The sequence below is a fragment of the Enhydra lutris genome, unplaced genomic scaffold, assembly GCF_002288905.1.
Source record: "Enhydra lutris kenyoni isolate GAN:26980312 unplaced genomic scaffold, ASM228890v2 scaffoldscaffold3, whole genome shotgun sequence".
NCBI classification, from domain to species: Eukaryota; Metazoa; Chordata; class Mammalia; order Carnivora; family Mustelidae; genus Enhydra; species Enhydra lutris.
Genome location: NW_019154087.1, coordinates 68,083,222 through 68,099,029, shown reverse-complemented (window position 1 = coordinate 68,099,029; position 15,808 = coordinate 68,083,222). Strand labels below are relative to the sequence as shown.

The 15,808-nt window shown below is 41.5% G+C and overlaps 1 protein-coding gene across 2 annotated transcripts; it reads left to right on the top strand.

Annotated features, from left to right (window-relative positions):
* The first annotated feature begins 1,341 nt into the window (after positions 1-1,341).
* Positions 1,342-15,258, top strand: LOC111154484 (LSM6 homolog, U6 small nuclear RNA and mRNA degradation associated). 2 transcript variants are annotated; one of them, XM_022514108.1, is made up of 5 exons: positions 1,410-1,488; positions 2,918-3,022; positions 9,591-9,706; positions 12,965-13,078; positions 14,975-15,258. In XM_022514108.1, the coding sequence occupies exons 3-5, from the start codon at positions 9,613-9,615 to the stop codon at positions 15,007-15,009; spliced, it is 243 nt and encodes an 80-aa protein (XP_022369816.1). In that variant the 5' UTR covers positions 1,410-1,488; positions 2,918-3,022; positions 9,591-9,612; the 3' UTR covers positions 15,010-15,258. The 2 variants fall into 2 exon arrangements, with proteins under 2 accessions (XP_022369809.1, XP_022369816.1); XM_022514101.1 differs by lacking the exon at positions 2,918-3,022 and having other exon boundaries at positions 1,342-1,488.
* The last annotated feature ends 550 nt before the right edge of the window (positions 15,259-15,808 follow it).

Sequence of the window (15,808 nt, the reverse complement as noted above, 5' to 3'; positions counted from 1 at the left end):
AACTTGTTGGCTCATGAAGTAATTCATGGTCCCCACCCCATTTGCCTCGCTGGGCCCTCACAGATCCATGCCCCCTGAAAAAGGTTGCAACCACCTCTGCAAGTGAACTGTGCTCTTAAAACTCCTCTTTGTCCCCTGCCCACCACGCCAATCTTAATGACTCCCTCAGCGTTCTGTGGTAATGGAAAAAAGGCTACGAATCAAAAAATTCTTTTTTTTTTTTTTTTAAATAATTGAAACAACCAGTGAAGAATGTGGTACAATTTAAGGTCTTTTGTGAAGAAAGCTTTTAGAGACAGGGCTTTCTTCATATCCTATTATATTTGTTCTTCACAGCTAATTATTTTATTTAAATGATACTTAATTTTTTTACATTATACTTTATACTGCAAGAACTTCAAATACAGCCTTTTCAATAAATCCGTAATGCTTGGTTTTTACCCAAAGTAAGCTTTTATGGAAGGAAAGAAGGAAATCTTTTTTTCACCAAATCACACGCAGTTGTTCTCTCTCCGCTATATCCATCAAAGGTTCATTTCTTCAGCTAAAAGAGGTTTACAAGTGGGGAAACTCATCCTTGCCTCAGGAAAAAAATTCTGCATCTTCGATCCATAACACTTAAAACGGTTAAGACTCTGTTTAAAGATATTTTTTTCTTTGTTTATAGTGTTACAAATCACAAATAGAATTAAAGAATAAATTTTAAGTTGAGGGTATGTGTGTGAAGAAAAAAAGGAATCAAGTGTTGGTATAACAGTTTTCTTTTTCTTCACCCTTTACATTAATAGCAAGAATATTGAGATTTCAAAATTCCAAACCAAGTTCCCATAGCAGCACTTAAATGTCTGCATACCACTTCCAATTAGAATTAGATTGTAATGTATCACAATTTATGCCATTATAATTCGGAGTTACTTTAGTGATTTTAATTCTTTTTGTGGCAATTAACGTTGCCATGGGAACAATCTCTTGCTAATATCGACTTCATCTTCACACACACTTAACCAAAATCCAAAGGTGGATGTGAAGATTTGAGGCTGCCTGTTTTATTTATTTGCATTAACTTATTCAAGGATTTTTCCGAGTATAGTCATTACGTTGGCAGTAAATTCCAGTTTAGTATAACTTCAGGCTCTTTCTTGCATTTCTGCCTAAAGGAAAACCCGGCTAAAAGATCACTTCCAGGTTTTTTAAATTTTATTTTAGAGGTGTTTGTTTTCTGTTAAAGAGGAAGCACCGGCGCTTTCTCCTTTGACCTCTAAAGCACCAACTTTGCCTTCAGGCAAAACGAGCTTCTTGGCTTTGCGCGCTCCGCCGAAGTCTGGCCTTTTAGGTCCTCGCAGGCTGCCGTAGCCAGGAAAGGCAATCCTTGGTTGCTGCGGAAAAGTGCCACCTGCCTCGGCAGTTTCACTTTCGATTTCTTCCGATCCTCGGCGGAGGCCCGGCTTGTGAGGCACTTGGAGCGGGGGTTTGGATCCCGGCCACCAGGTGAGCCAGGCAGCCGCGCGGGCGGTTGGAGGCCCCAGCGCTCTCTTGCTCGGGGCGGGTTTGGGGAGCGGCAGCCCGGGTCTGGGCCAGGCAGCCCCTGAAAGGCGCCGGGAGGGAGCGCGGACGCCGGGAGCCCATGGGTGGCCGGCGCCCCCAAAATGCGCTCAGTTTCTCCTGGGCTCCTGGGAAGGGCAGGAGATCTGTGGTCCGCGGGCTGTGAGAACCCCTCCGGAGGGGCGTCTAGACCGCGCGGGGAAGAATGGCAGCGACCTGGCCCCACCGAGTTGCCTTGCGAGACCAGTCCTGGTTGCCCAAGGTTCCGCGGGAGCCCAGGCGGGAGCCTGCGGAATGGGCGGGAAAGCGGGCCCCGAATGCGCGGGCCGGCCCCGCCCGGTTCCTGGGGCTCCAGGGCTGCACTGACTACATCTGGGTGGTTCCCCGACCCCCAGGAATCAAGAGCGGGACTAGCCTACCTTACCGAGTTCTCAGGTTGCCAACGCCCACGGTTGTAGGGGTTAGGTCTTATCACCCGGGCTTTTGGTCTGTAGGTGTGTGCGCGCTCGCTCCTTACGGGTGTTTTTGTTTACCGTGTCTAGCGTTAGGACGATGGGAGATAAGGTCGGTAGTGGTTTAATGTGCCCCTACCCACCCCCACCGTAACACAGGGCTCTTGAAAAAGTGAAAACACAGGAGTCCAGGGAAGGAAGTAATATTCACTGAATCCCATCCACAATTTCTTTCTGTATTTTAGTCTCGTGTGTGCTACTTTCCATTTGAGTTAAGACTATTATATCAGCAGTATAAGTAGTCGTCCACTTTCATTTAAAAGTTCTTCCCAAATATCATTTCTGATTTTGCATCTTTTGATTGGCTACCTATTCCGTCATTGCGTAGGTCCCATAAATTATTCAACCGTTTTGGAACTGTGAGGCATTTAGGGTGTTTGTAAACTTTCATTTGGCTTTAGCATCCCCGGTAATACTCTGATAGACTTTATTTTTAAAACTGTATTTCGGATGATTTACTCGGACTAGAGTCTGAGCAAGGAAATTACAATAGATGCTGTGTTCTAGTAAGGTCTTTTTTTAGATATCTACGCCCATTACCTAATTGTTTTCGAGGAGAGTTTTAGCAGTTTACCTCATTCATGTAAGGTTGTGCCCGTTTTTGCCAAAAGTGTGATAGCTCATTATGTATTTTATGTATTTCTAATAATCAACATCTCTTTGGAGTTAAATTTTTTTTTTTTTAACAGTGGTGTCCCATTTCCAGTTGCTTGAATTTTGTGCAGGAGTGTAGACGATTGTCTTGGGGTGTGTGTGTGTGTGTATGTGTAAATGCATTATTGGAGTTACTGCATAGGCTGACTGAATGTTACAGCGAGATGATCTCTTAAGTGATCATCTAGCATAACTCCCTTATTTTGCAGATGAGGAACCTGGGGCCTTGAGAGGTGAAACGATGAGTTCTCCAAGGCATACAGCTAAATTAAGTAGCAGAACTGGGATTAGAATTCAGGTTTCCTGTCTCCCAAGTGAGTACTCCTTATGCTGCATTGGGTGGTCTCTGAGCTGAACTGTGGCATACTTGTGAGAGAACCTTCAAAAATGTTGATATCACTTGGATTATTCTGTCCTGTTAGAATTGTACCAAATAACAGAGGTCGTAATCATCTGAGGGACATAGAACACTGAAAAATGGGAAATTGACCATTTTCATGACGGGGACTAGAAATCCATTACTTAGAATGGTGACCCCTGCAAGATTTTTTGACAGTTGTTTTCACATTCCCTTTCTGTCAGAATCAAATACCTAGTAAGTTATAATTTGTATTTTGTCATCTGATTAGAATTGAGCTGCTCATTTTCATTTGTTATACCTTGAAGGTTTTAAAAACTTGTCAATTTAAGACAAGAAAAAGTGGTTGGTTGGTTTGTTTTTATTTAGGCTTTATAACAGAGTTTTTCAACCTCCCTTGACATTTTGAGCAAGAGAATCCTTTGTTGTGGAGGGCTGTCTTTGCTTGGTAGAATGTTAAGTCATGCCCCTGGCCTCTATGTAGTAGCACCACCCTCCTTCTTCAAGACAATCCAGAATGTCTCCAGATATTTCCCAATGTCCACGTTTGCTTATAGGAATCATTTGGGAAACTTTATAAAATGTAGGTTGCAGCACCTCTTGCCTAGGGAGTCTGAATACGAGTAGACTATAGGAATCTGCATTTTAACAAGCATCTCCCTCGACTCAGATGCAGCTGTTTCTTGTACAACACAGAAACATTTCTGTTTTCTTCATCTTTCTTTTACTGGCTGGTCAGTAACAGAAATATTACTGTGCTCTAGCCATTTAAGTGCGCAGATGATTACTGTGCTAGTCCCTCTATACCCATGGTTCGTGGGTGGAGGAGAAAGGGACAGGGATTTTCCTTGGCACTGACCTTGGATGCCTCCCACAGGGTTGGCCATTGAGCTTAGGGACCAAGGATACCATTTTCCCCATCTCTGAGAAGCTGAGAAGCTTAGAATTTAGGTGGGAGACTGGTCAGCAGGAAAATGACGAAACAGCCAGATAAGTGGAAGGCGGTGGTGCTGTGAGTGCTAGGTTTGGGGCTGGAGTGAGAGAGGGGAGGAAGGTAGCCCCTTACTGTGTGGGAGGAGGGATTGGTAGGGAGTCTTCAGGAGAGGACTAGGTACCCCAAGGCTCTGAGAAGGGAGATGTTTAGAGAGCTGTTCTCAGTGTCCGACGCCCTCTCGGACGCCCAGTTCCTAGTCTTGAGCTGCATTTACGAGGGTTGTGATGCTATGCTTCATTGTAATTATTTACTTTTCACATTTTCTTCCCCCTAAACTGTACATATTCTACGAGGAGGTGAAAGTTTGCAGGTAAACATTGCCAAGAAGCAAGAATTTGTGTGCCTTTTCCTCAGCAACGTAACTCAAAATCACATTAGATAGATTTCTTAACCTTTGACCACGGTATTTCTTCCCGGGCTAATTGACAGCACTTTGTCCCTTTAGGCATTTTTCCTCCAGTGCTCCTGCTCCCGAGCTGGATCTCCCCTACATCTCCATAGATGTCTGTGGCCGTTCCCCACCTGTCATGGGAGGATCCAGACATATTCCAAAGGGCAGCTTTGAAAGGGCTTGGGCTTTGGGACCAAGCCTTAGTTGTGCTTGCCACCTCACAGGGTTACTGTATGAATTGCTTGTGGATCTCACACAGCTTGGCACATCGTTGGATGAATAAAATTTGGTTCTTTCTCCCCCATTCTTTTACTAAAAAAAAAAATCTCTGCAGGGCAGTGTGCAGATGTTCTTACACTAGACCTCTCAGTAGCTTCTGGCAGAAAATATACTGCCTTTGACTTAATAGCCATTTCTGAAAATAGGTCATTTAAAACAAGCCTGAGTAGGAGTCAGGGGAGGGAGAGAGGCATAGAGGTGATTATGGCTTTAATTTTCAAGGGAGAAGTTTTATCAAGGTGACCCTGCAGAAAGGAGGCCTTTTTCCTCTTATGTGTTTATGGTTCAAGAGGCTTTTCTCTCGCTTCAGAAATGGTCAGAACTGTGCCTTCTGCCTTAACCAATTTAAAAGATGAACATTAAAATTACGTGAGCCAAGTGATGGGAAAAATTGTGATGTTGAGACCAATTTACTTATACAGAATGGATTTATGGGCAAATCATTAAGTAACGGGGAGTACCAAGGAAGCCTAATGAAGATGAATGTAGAAGATGTGGTCTCCTAGAGTGATGGATAAAATGCGTTTGAAGCAGCCACCCCCTTTTCAAATAACTTCTGAAAAATTTTTTTCTTTCCAAGAGATTTAGCAGAATGCAGATGCTCTGGAGGAAAAGAAAAAAAATGAAAAGCTCGGTAGTAGTCTTTCACACGTTCCTGTCTTTTGAGGGCGAAAAGACTAGTACAAAAAAAAAAGTAGAGAATGTGAAAGAGAGTAGTGGCACATTGTAGCAGATAGAACCAGATGGGGAACATGGCTGCGTCAGAACTAGGTGAGCTGGTCCAGCTCTTCTCCACGGTACAGAGCCGAGCTCAGGCAGGTCTCAGCTCAGGACCCTGTCGCTGACATGGTGTTCCCCAGACTTGCCAGGTCAGAGGAATCTGCCGGGCCTGTGCAAACCTGTTCCCAGGTTCTGCCCCAGAACTACCGAATCAGAATCTCCAAGTGATTCAATCCATTATGGGTTGGGGAAACCGAGCTGGCGGTTCAAGTCCAAGCTCTCTTAGCCGGACTTGCTGTGCGTTCCAGGAACGTGGCGCCTGCTCCCTCCGTCGGCTGCATTTTGTGCTGTGGGCCTGTGTAGCGTTTTCTCCTCAAATCCAAACGCACGGCTGTGCAGTGCCTTTGCTAGGATTTCTCTCCTTTGGGCCAGTGGGTTGCTTTTCCCCGTAGATGAGTCCTCCAGAGGTCTCTGCTCTGCCAAGCCTGTGCCAAGTGAGCTGCTTTCTCTGTGTGCCACTCCGCAAAAATCTATCCACATACATCCAACTTCTAAAAAGTTCTCCATTGACATGTTTTGGGGCTAGCTTGGTAGTGTAAACTCTGAGGGCCTGAGGCTACCTGTGTCTTACTAGTGTTGCACCCACCAGCCCCGCCCGTGCACCCGCCACTCAGGTGCTGCCCGGAAGTTGGGAGTGTTGAACACCTGCAGGAAGAGATTGATGCTAATTGGAGTGAAGATGTGGCTTTAACGGCAGAGGTGTGATCTTTGATGAGCTTAGAAGAATATTACCTGCTTTCTAAAAAGGTGAAGAAAGATGAATAACATTTTTTAAAAAACAGCCAATACCAGCAGTTTGTCTAGGCCTGGAGTCTTTTTGCTGTCATTAGCTTTTAACTTTGGATGAGGTAGTTAGTAATAGTCCTGTCAACTAGATTTTCACATGACCATGCATCTTGGTGGGTTTTTGTTTTGTTTTGTTTTTGTTTTGTTTTGTTTTTTAAACACAAAGTAAATAGCCAGTTTTGTCTCAGTCTTATACCTAGAAAGCACCATCCTGGGATTTCGCATCTGATAGGAAATGCACCTGACTCATGAGCCGAGTCTCCATCAGGCCTTCAGAGTTAGTAGTCTCTCTAGACCCGTTCAGCCACAAAACAGCTCGTGTTCAAGGAATAAATAAGGCAGTTTGTAGACGAATGGGAAGATTTGTTTGTTTTTACTAAACTCATCAAGAGTACTGAATCTGTTACAGGATTTACTTTGTAATATTTTTTTCTTGCACTCAAAACAGCATAAAGAAAATTGTGTGGTCTGAGTCTCAAATGAATAGTGGTCATGAATAGTGGTTGTCCTGCATAGTAGTTGTAATTCCAGTTATCTACGGAGACTGGAGCTGAAAAAAATAAACTGGCAATCCAGTGGGAAAGTTAAATTAAAATTTGCTGAGTGAAATAATTAGCAAATTGCATTTTAAACAAATCTTTCAAACCTCGGGGAGATGGAGTGGGGAATGGTCCAAAGAGCAGCCCCAAATTCAAGCATACTTCATGAAATTTGCATTTTCTTTGATTTAACTGAGGCTGCTGACTTTTAGGTTAAAGAAAATTGTTTTACTTAAATTATAATCACTTTTGTTTACTCACACCCTTTGAGCAAGAGTTTAAATTCTTCTGGATTCCAAGTTCTTTAAGATCAGAACCTGCGTGAATGCCAGGTTTTTTTAATTTCCCTGAAAATATGTGCGGACATATGCACATTGACTCAAGAAATGAAAAGCCTGTAACTGAGCATTCTAGCTTCCCCGAACTGCCTGAGCTGGCCGATTCACTCTGAGAAAATCTCTGAACGATATTCCTGAAGCCATACTCAGATCACGGGGTGGATAGACTGGGAGTGAAGGAAGCAGTGTTTATGGAAGAAAGTGTTACAAAAATTTGGATTGAAAACAATTTGAGTCCTCCAGGAGAGTCCTTAATACATTGTATCCATACTGATTTTAAGTGTCACTACTATATGGCTACTAAATAACAGTGAGCTGAGTTTGACTGAAACAGAAACATTAATGTCCAAAGTTCTTTTGCTGTCAGTTTTCGCTTAAGTAACTACAGTTTTGTTACATTTGTTTATCAAAGTATTTTGACCCAGATAACTGGTCTGTAACAAGATGAATTTTGAAAGGAGTGATTGGCAACGATGTATGTTTGATTTGGGTATATAATGCTCTGTCTGTATTTCAGACTCCTATTCTTGAATTTTAAGACTTTTTCTTACTAAAAGGCAACCTACGGAATGGGAGAAAATACTTCCAAATGACATATCTGATAAAGGGTTAGTATCGAGAATATATAAAGAACTTATACAACTCAACACCAAAAAAATAATAATAAATTAAAAATGGGCAGAAGAAATGAGCAGACATTTCTCCAAAGAAGACATCCAGATGGCCAACACATACATGAAAAGGTACTCAACATCACTAACCATCACGAAGATGCAGATCAAAACTACAATGAGATGTCTCCCCACACCTATCAGAATGGCTAAAATCAACAACACAAGAAAGAGCAGGTGTTGGCGAGGATGTGGAAGAAGAGAGGAATCTTTGTACACTGTTTGGTGGGCATCCAAACTGGTGCGGCCACTGTGGAAAACAGTACAGAGGCTCCTCAAAAAATTAAATATAGAACTACTCCTATGATCCAGCAATTGTATTACTAGGTATTTACCCGAAGAACACAAAGATACTAATTCAGAAGGATACATGCACCCTCATATTTATAGAGCATTAGCTAGAATAGCCAAATTATGGAAGCAGCCCAAGGGTCCATCATCTGATGAATAGATAAAGAAAAGATGGTGTGTGTGTGTGTGTGTGTGTGTGTGTGTGTATTCATGTGTGTATGAAACGGAATATTACTGAGGCATAAAAAAGAATGAAATCTTGCCATTTGCAGTGACATGGATGGAGCTAGAGAATAATATGCTGAGTGAAATAAGCCAGGCAGAGAAAAATACCATATGATTTTACTCATATGTAGAATTTAAGAAGCAGAACAAACAAGCAAAGGGGAAAAAAAGAGTGGCAAACCAAGAAAACAGACTCTTAACTATAGAGAACGAACTGATGATTACCAGAGGGGAGGTGGGTGGGGGATGGGTGAAATAGGTGATGGGGATTAAGGTCAGCACTTGCTGTGATGAGCACCGGGCAATTAAAATAAAAACTTAAAAAAAAAAAAAGATTTTTTCTTTATCTTATAGAGTGTATGTCTGCTCTAATAGAGTAAGTAAAAAAATCTCTGGCTGCATTAGTAACCTTCAGGAGGCTGTATAAGTTTGATGTAGAGCACAGGCTGGTCATCCACTTACTAGCTATGTGACCAGAGCAGGACCTCTGTGTGTCTGTCTTCATCTGTGAAACAAAGATTAAAAAACAGTACCTACCCGTAAGGTAGTCAGGTTTAAATGGATTAATATATAAAAAGTGCTTAGGTAAGTGCTGGCATCTAGTACACTCAGATGTTAGCTCTCAATTATCGTTATAATTAGTTTCAGAAACACTATTTTGGCATCATTTTGTAAATATGCCTATATCATATAACATAGACTTTAAAATATGACTGTTTTGAGCTTGAATGTTGGTTCCATCACATTTAAGGGCACATTTTTTTCAGCTTTTTGTGCTTTTATTTTCATTAGCAAAATGGAGATACTATGACTTTCTTCTCAGGGTTCGGAAGATTAAATGGGATCGTGTTTATAAAGATCTTAGCAGAGGTCTCAGTGTAGAACGAGCATGCAGGAAATGATGGAGGTGGCAGTGGTTGTAATGGGTATACTGACTGCGTGGGAGGCAGTAGTGACAAGTGATTAAGAACGGGGACTCTATTAACACAGGGAGCCACGATGAAGCTGTGTCCTAGGGTTGCTGTGGGACAACTGAATGAGGTCATGCAGCTTAGTATCTGGCTGGTAGTAAGTACTGGAAACATGCTAGCTGTCATGTTGTAATAGTAGTGAATAATGTTGAGTCTTCATACGTGGCCCGGTGGTACGTGATTGCCTATAAATATGGTGAAGGCTGCAAGGCTTCTTTTGGTGAATAATTAACTTTTGTCTTTTATTGCTCCTTTTCAGATTTTTGATCAGGATTATTAAAATGAGTCTACGGAAGCAGACCCCCAGTGACTTCTTAAAGCAAATCATTGGACGACCAGTTGTGGTAAAATTGAATTCTGGAGTGGATTATCGAGGTAATATTTTCATGCTTTATCCTCACTCGTGCAACTAAATGAGTAAATATGACTTAACTGGTTTTTATTAAGCTCTTAAGTGTACCCAGTTGGGGGGGGGAGGGGGAAGCATTGATTACCAGTAGTTTTTCTGCCCATTTCTTTTTTGCCTCTGAGATGATTCCCTTTGGAGATAGGGAGGATAGCGGAGTGTGTGCTCTGACTTCCGGTGTGATTTGTGTGACTGTGGTCTAGTTTGTGACTGGATGTGTGCGTCCTGGTAATAGCCAGGATTCTCAGTCACCTCAGGCACGAATAACCGGAAGCCGAAGAACACTTGGCACAGCAGCCTTTGTTTTTGCCAAAATATTTAAGGTTGACAAGCAGCTATTTAGATAGTATCATTTTACAACATGAACTTCCCACTCCTACGGAATGTGTGCTCTCCAAATACACCTTCCCATTCTTTTCGAGAATGCTCTTTTTAAGAGGCTGTGACACTACTGAAATTAAGTTTGTGGGAGGAATGGTATCAAAATCCCATTTTTTAAAGTTACTCAAATACATCTTCCCAAACTCAAATACGTTAATTACCTGGACTATTTACGAGTGCAGGTTACGAATTCATTAGCAAAGTAAAGCCTTTTTTTGGTGTCTTTTCTGAATGAGGATGGTTTCTTAAGCCTTTTCCTCTTTCGACACATGCAAACTTAATTTTCCTGAGAACTTCCTGTGTGTCTAGTGTGTGCTAATCATTTCAGTTTCCAATTTATCTTCACATAAATCCTTTGAGAAGTCTGTTTCTCCCCACCTAGTAAGGGAGGAGCTAGGACTCCCAATTCAAGCTTGGCCAAAAGCCTGGTTAAGAAATCACTCTGCTCTTAGTTACTGCTTTAGTTTCTTGTCATCAGTGACCTATCTCCAGTTTAATTTGATTATTCTAGTGGAACTAGTAGATTTATACTGAAATCTGAGCTATGAAGTCTCTATATACCACTTCCCACCTATGAACTTTTGATGAGCCCAAAGGAGGTAACAGACTTCTAGAGATTTGAGCACATTCAGCAGTTGGTTTGGGTGGGAACATTGTTTTCAATGTCTTCTCCCAACCTACTTCATTGAGGACATCAACCAGCCTAGCCTGACTTTTTCTTTCTATACTCATTAGGGAGATTTTTTTTTTTTATCTGTAAAGGTAGCATATGTGCTTTTCGTTTTTCTTTTCTTTCTTTAAAGAATTTCAAAATAAATAATGAAGAAATGTATACAGAAGAAAGCAAAGTCTCCCCAAATTCTTCCATCCAGAGATACTCAGGCTTGCCAGTCTGGACCTGTATCTGTATAAGCATACTTTTATATAAATGGGATCAGCTGTACATATACCCTGATTTCCTTTCTCTTTTTACATGGAAAGAACGCATTCAGTTCTCTGACAGTATAGAGTTTTTCGTGCTGCAAAGGAGTGCCTTCCTTATGTGGACGAGCCGCAGTTTTGTTTTTGTTTTTAAACAGTTTTCCTATTAATGGGCTTGTAAGTGTTTACCAATTTTTTGCTATTTTTGAGTAAACAGCTCTGCTCCTTTGACATGTCTCTTGAGCACTTGTCCAAGTATTTCTTTAGAGTAGATCCCCCGCCTCGGATTTCTGTATTAATGAGCATGCCCAGTGGCCCTCCCCTCTGGGCAGATGGGCTTATTCTTTGTGTCCTCCCCAACCCTTGTATTAGCCTTGTTTTCAACGTTTCCATTCTAACTGGCAACAAGTAATAGTTTCATTTCATGTCTGTTTCTTTGTTTACTAGTGAGGTTGGACAGCCTTTCACATGGCTTGTAACCATCATGATTAAATTAAAAACCCCAGCTCTCTGCAGCAATTTCTCTTGTTTAAAGAAAACTTTTTTTTCTTCCTGTTATTCATAGCAGTTTATCCCTTAGAGATGGGAGGGGGTTACAATTCCAACCTCCTGGACTCTTGTTCTCAAAACAACCTTTGCTAGAAGAATAGATATGTTTTTATTAATGAATATTTCATTTTGAAATGCTTTGGGTTAACTTTGAAACATTTGAAACATATCATCTTGCAGAAGTTTCTTGGGAATTTAGGATTGTGGTTTAGAAGTAAAATAATACAGCAGGAAATAAATTGGAAACTTAGAGCTTAAGCTTTCTTTTGATGGGAAATAATTGTTAGTAATTGTTCATCATCTATTCTGATTCTTTGAAAGTGTACGGCTTCTAGCAGAATTCCGTTAGATTAATGTCGTGTGTTCTCATTACACACACAATTTGGAAAAGGAACGTTTTTGTGTAGAGGAAAATGGGGGCAGACGCAGGGGAGTGAGGAGCATATTAACGAAGTAGAGACTAAATGAAGCTATCGACTTGGCTAATTGACTCAAACTTATAGTATTTGTTTTTGCCTGGTTTTTGTTTTCTAGAAAATACCACATGAAGTTAGAGACCCAGAGGCTTATATATTTCCATCTCTTGAGAAAAATTGTTGGGGCAAGTTTTGCACAATAACAGAGTTTAAAAGATTCACTCAGACAGTTTCCTTAAAAGCTCTTTAGAATGTTCTTGACCATTTTTCTCTATCAGTCTGGCTTCAAAACTCTTCTAACTGTAACTAAACAGAAAGGGACGTGTTACAATGCAGTACGGTGCCCTGTCTTCTCAAGCTGCTCTTGGCCAGGAGTCACAGCTCTCAGATGTTCTTTCAGGAGCACCTGCTGTCTCCTCTCCTATTATTTTAGCAGATTGTGGCAACTTCCTCTGAGCCCTGGAGTACATTCATCTGCTGCAGTAGATGTTGGGAAAGAATGCAGTAAATGTGCCAGATCCATATTTCACCGCGTGGCTAAAGAAAGAAACGCCACCGGAAGCGAGGAGTCCTGGCCCGTGGTCATTTGTCCCTGCACAGGTTGCCCACTCCCGATTTTAGCTTTCAATGAATGGTGTGCTGTTTGGAATATGCTCGTTAGGTGACTTCTATGAAGGCTTTAGAACTTGCTGCTGTTATCAACACATCCCATGAAGCGAGTGATAGTCTGATGTTTCCCCTGTCGGCGTTGGGTTTGTGACTGCGCTCGCACTGTATGCTTCTTCGCCGTCACTCCCGTTGGCGTCAGATGGAGCCGTGGAGTTTCACTTTCAGTGTGAATTTTTGTATTAAGTATGTAAGAGCTAACAAATCACGAGATTGTCAGCTCTAAGGGATACCCTGTAATTTTCAACTCTGATGTGCCTTGGATATCTTCTCTTGGACTAAATCTGCCTGCAGGGGTCCTGGCTTGCCTGGATGGCTACATGAATATAGCCTTGGAGCAGACGGAAGAATATGTAAATGGACAGCTGAAGAATAAGTACGGCGATGCATTTATCCGTGGAAACAATGGTAAGATTCTGCCATCGTACAGTTGTGCGACATCCAAAAGAAGCTTTTTTGTTGTTGTTTATAATTGGAATCCCCAGCAGATTTTCTGCATAATTCAGAAGTTTAGTTTTAGTCTTGCCTCATTTATTTTTAACTTCTTCAATCTCAGGTTTTCATTGTGACCAGTTTTTTTTTTGTTTTTTGTTTTTAAGACGCTTCATGAAATTTTGGAACAGACATTCTCACCTTCCCTCTCTTTACTGATGAGGAACTGAGGGGTGTTAGGACACTGACCCAGAGTTCCAAATACAGTTTGTTATGTTGCTCCAATGCTGCCTCCCACATTGGAAGTTGGAGCTGAAAGAGTGGCCACTGTCTCCTGCTATCTTTGGTTTGCGTCATCTGGCGGGTAGCTTGTCCTGATGGTCCTTTCTTCAGCGTTCAGATGCTTTTTGTGGAGGTTTGCATCCTTTCATTTGGCAAAAATGACAACATAGGAAACACGATTCTAAAGTTACTCCACTTTTTAACAGCTAGTATGTTGCTGTGATTATTAAGGTTACTCTTAAGTACCTTGCTTAAAAAAATGATCGGTGAAGTCATATTTGAATTTCTCAGGGAGAAGGGAAAAACCTCAAAACTGAGGGAATTATCCCTTGACCCATCCCCCATCCCCACCTTGGGGCCCATCCCCAAATGGAGCCTTAGGGCTCTTGAGTTCCAGTTTTTTACTGTTGTGAATTCTTTAGTTCTCCATAATTTCTTCATCCCCCTTAACAGTTGGATCTCGGCTCTGAACTAAATATTCTGTCTCTGTTCTTATAGTACCATGTTTCTTCATATCCTATCTTTGCATACATCTTTTGCTGGCTTTTTATTCCTTCCAACATGTAGAATTCCTTCAATTTTTTTATATTATTATTTTACTCCCTCCATTTACTAGAAATGTACTGTCGTTCCCTATCTGCAGACAGCTGAGAGCCCCAGTCACCTGTGAGTGGTGACAGGCTAGATCCTGTCCCACGCACACTGCTTCTCGGGCTTGTCCAGTTTCCCAGGCGTGTTTCTACCATCATTCTGCTGCTTCCCTTCATATAACTTTTTCTGTGATGTAATCAGTGGGAGTTACCTGTAGACTCCCAGATTCACATCCTTGTCTCTTAAAAAAGATCTTGTTTAATTTGTGTTGTGTTCTTTGGTCAAGATACTTCTTAATGTTCACTTTGAACAGATGTGTCAGAGTCTGAGGAGGCCTGGGAGTGGGAGGAGAGGAACACTTCTGTGAAAGCCTGACCCAGAGTCACCTAGTTACTAAGTTTTATCTTATTCTGAAGTACCACATATCCTAAAGAGTTCAATTTGGGTGCTCACAAGAGGACTAGCCAAGCAAAACTTTGGAGAACACCGAAGGTTGATACTTTAAAAGGGAATTCAGAATAAAGATTTTAGTACTTAAAACAACTCCCCAAAACCCCCCAAATTCCTCAGCTCTTGTTTATCCTGTTGTAATTAAAATAGTGGACAGTTTAGAGTTTATATTGAAGAGATGGATGAAAATACGTTTTTTAGTGTTAATCTGAGGTTTAACCTGGTAGATTTTCTTTACTACAAGCAGAATTATTATAATTATAAAACATTCTTAGATCCCAGAGATTTTCACATCCATTTTTTTACCTCCCCGATTGCAATTTACAGTCAACTATATAGCGAACACTAGAGCACAGTCCCATAAGATGTCAAACCCAGGCCTGGATTCATCAAGTCTAGTTTTTTTAGTAGTCCTAGAATTTATTGTGTGGTATGGAAATTCCTTTTCACTTTGTAGAGATGTTAGGCCTAAATCTGTTTGCTTTTACAGCTTGCTATTGTGATTTTTTAAGCAGTGTTTTTCAATGTATTTATTTTTTTCCTTGCCAGTATTGTATATAAGTACACAGAAGAGAAGGATGTGAAGACACCAAGAGGACAATACTTTTCATACTTGGATATATTTTTTTATGAGGTGTTTTTTGTTTTTTGTTTTTTGTTTTCTGTGACTTATCCTGTTTTATAATAGTTGGTGATTTTCACTGACATGCAAGTGAGAGAAGTGCACAAAATCGTGGATGTAGTTGTAAAGAGCTTCCTCCATATTTAAGTTCCAGGCATTTTCTTTTCCCGCTGTGTCAGCGTGCAGAATGCAAAAGAATAAAAAAAAAAAAAAAAAAAGAAAGTAAATCCGTTTCTCTGTACGTGATTTTTAACTCAAATGTCAAGCAGTGTCACTTGGTTGGATTTGCTTTACTCGCTTGTCTGATGAAAGGATGCATATGATGATCCTTAAACCATTTTAGACCTGTCCTCCTTTGTCCCATCTTCTTCAGCTTGCCACAGGAAGCACTCGAGGAGAGGCATTCTGCAGAGGAATCCGGTTTCGGTCTGAGGTGGAAAAGGATTTATGAGGTTAGAAGTTCAGCCTCTGATCCTGTTGTCACCTGGATAGAAAATAGAGCTGGGGATCTAACGGTGGCACTTCCACAAAGGGAGCGGGGATGTGCATGGAGTTGGGGAGAAACTCCGAAGGTTAGCCATATTCGGGTTCACCCAGAGCGAGGTCAGTCTGCAGTGGCCTTGCACTTCCTGTGTGGGTGGACTTGTTGGATTTTCTTGCCTTCTCTCGGGAGCCTGGGCATGGGTGTCATTCTCTGATGTTTATGCAGCCCAGGACGGGAGGAGCCAGTCCCGTGCACACAGCTGTCTGTCTGGCAGTTG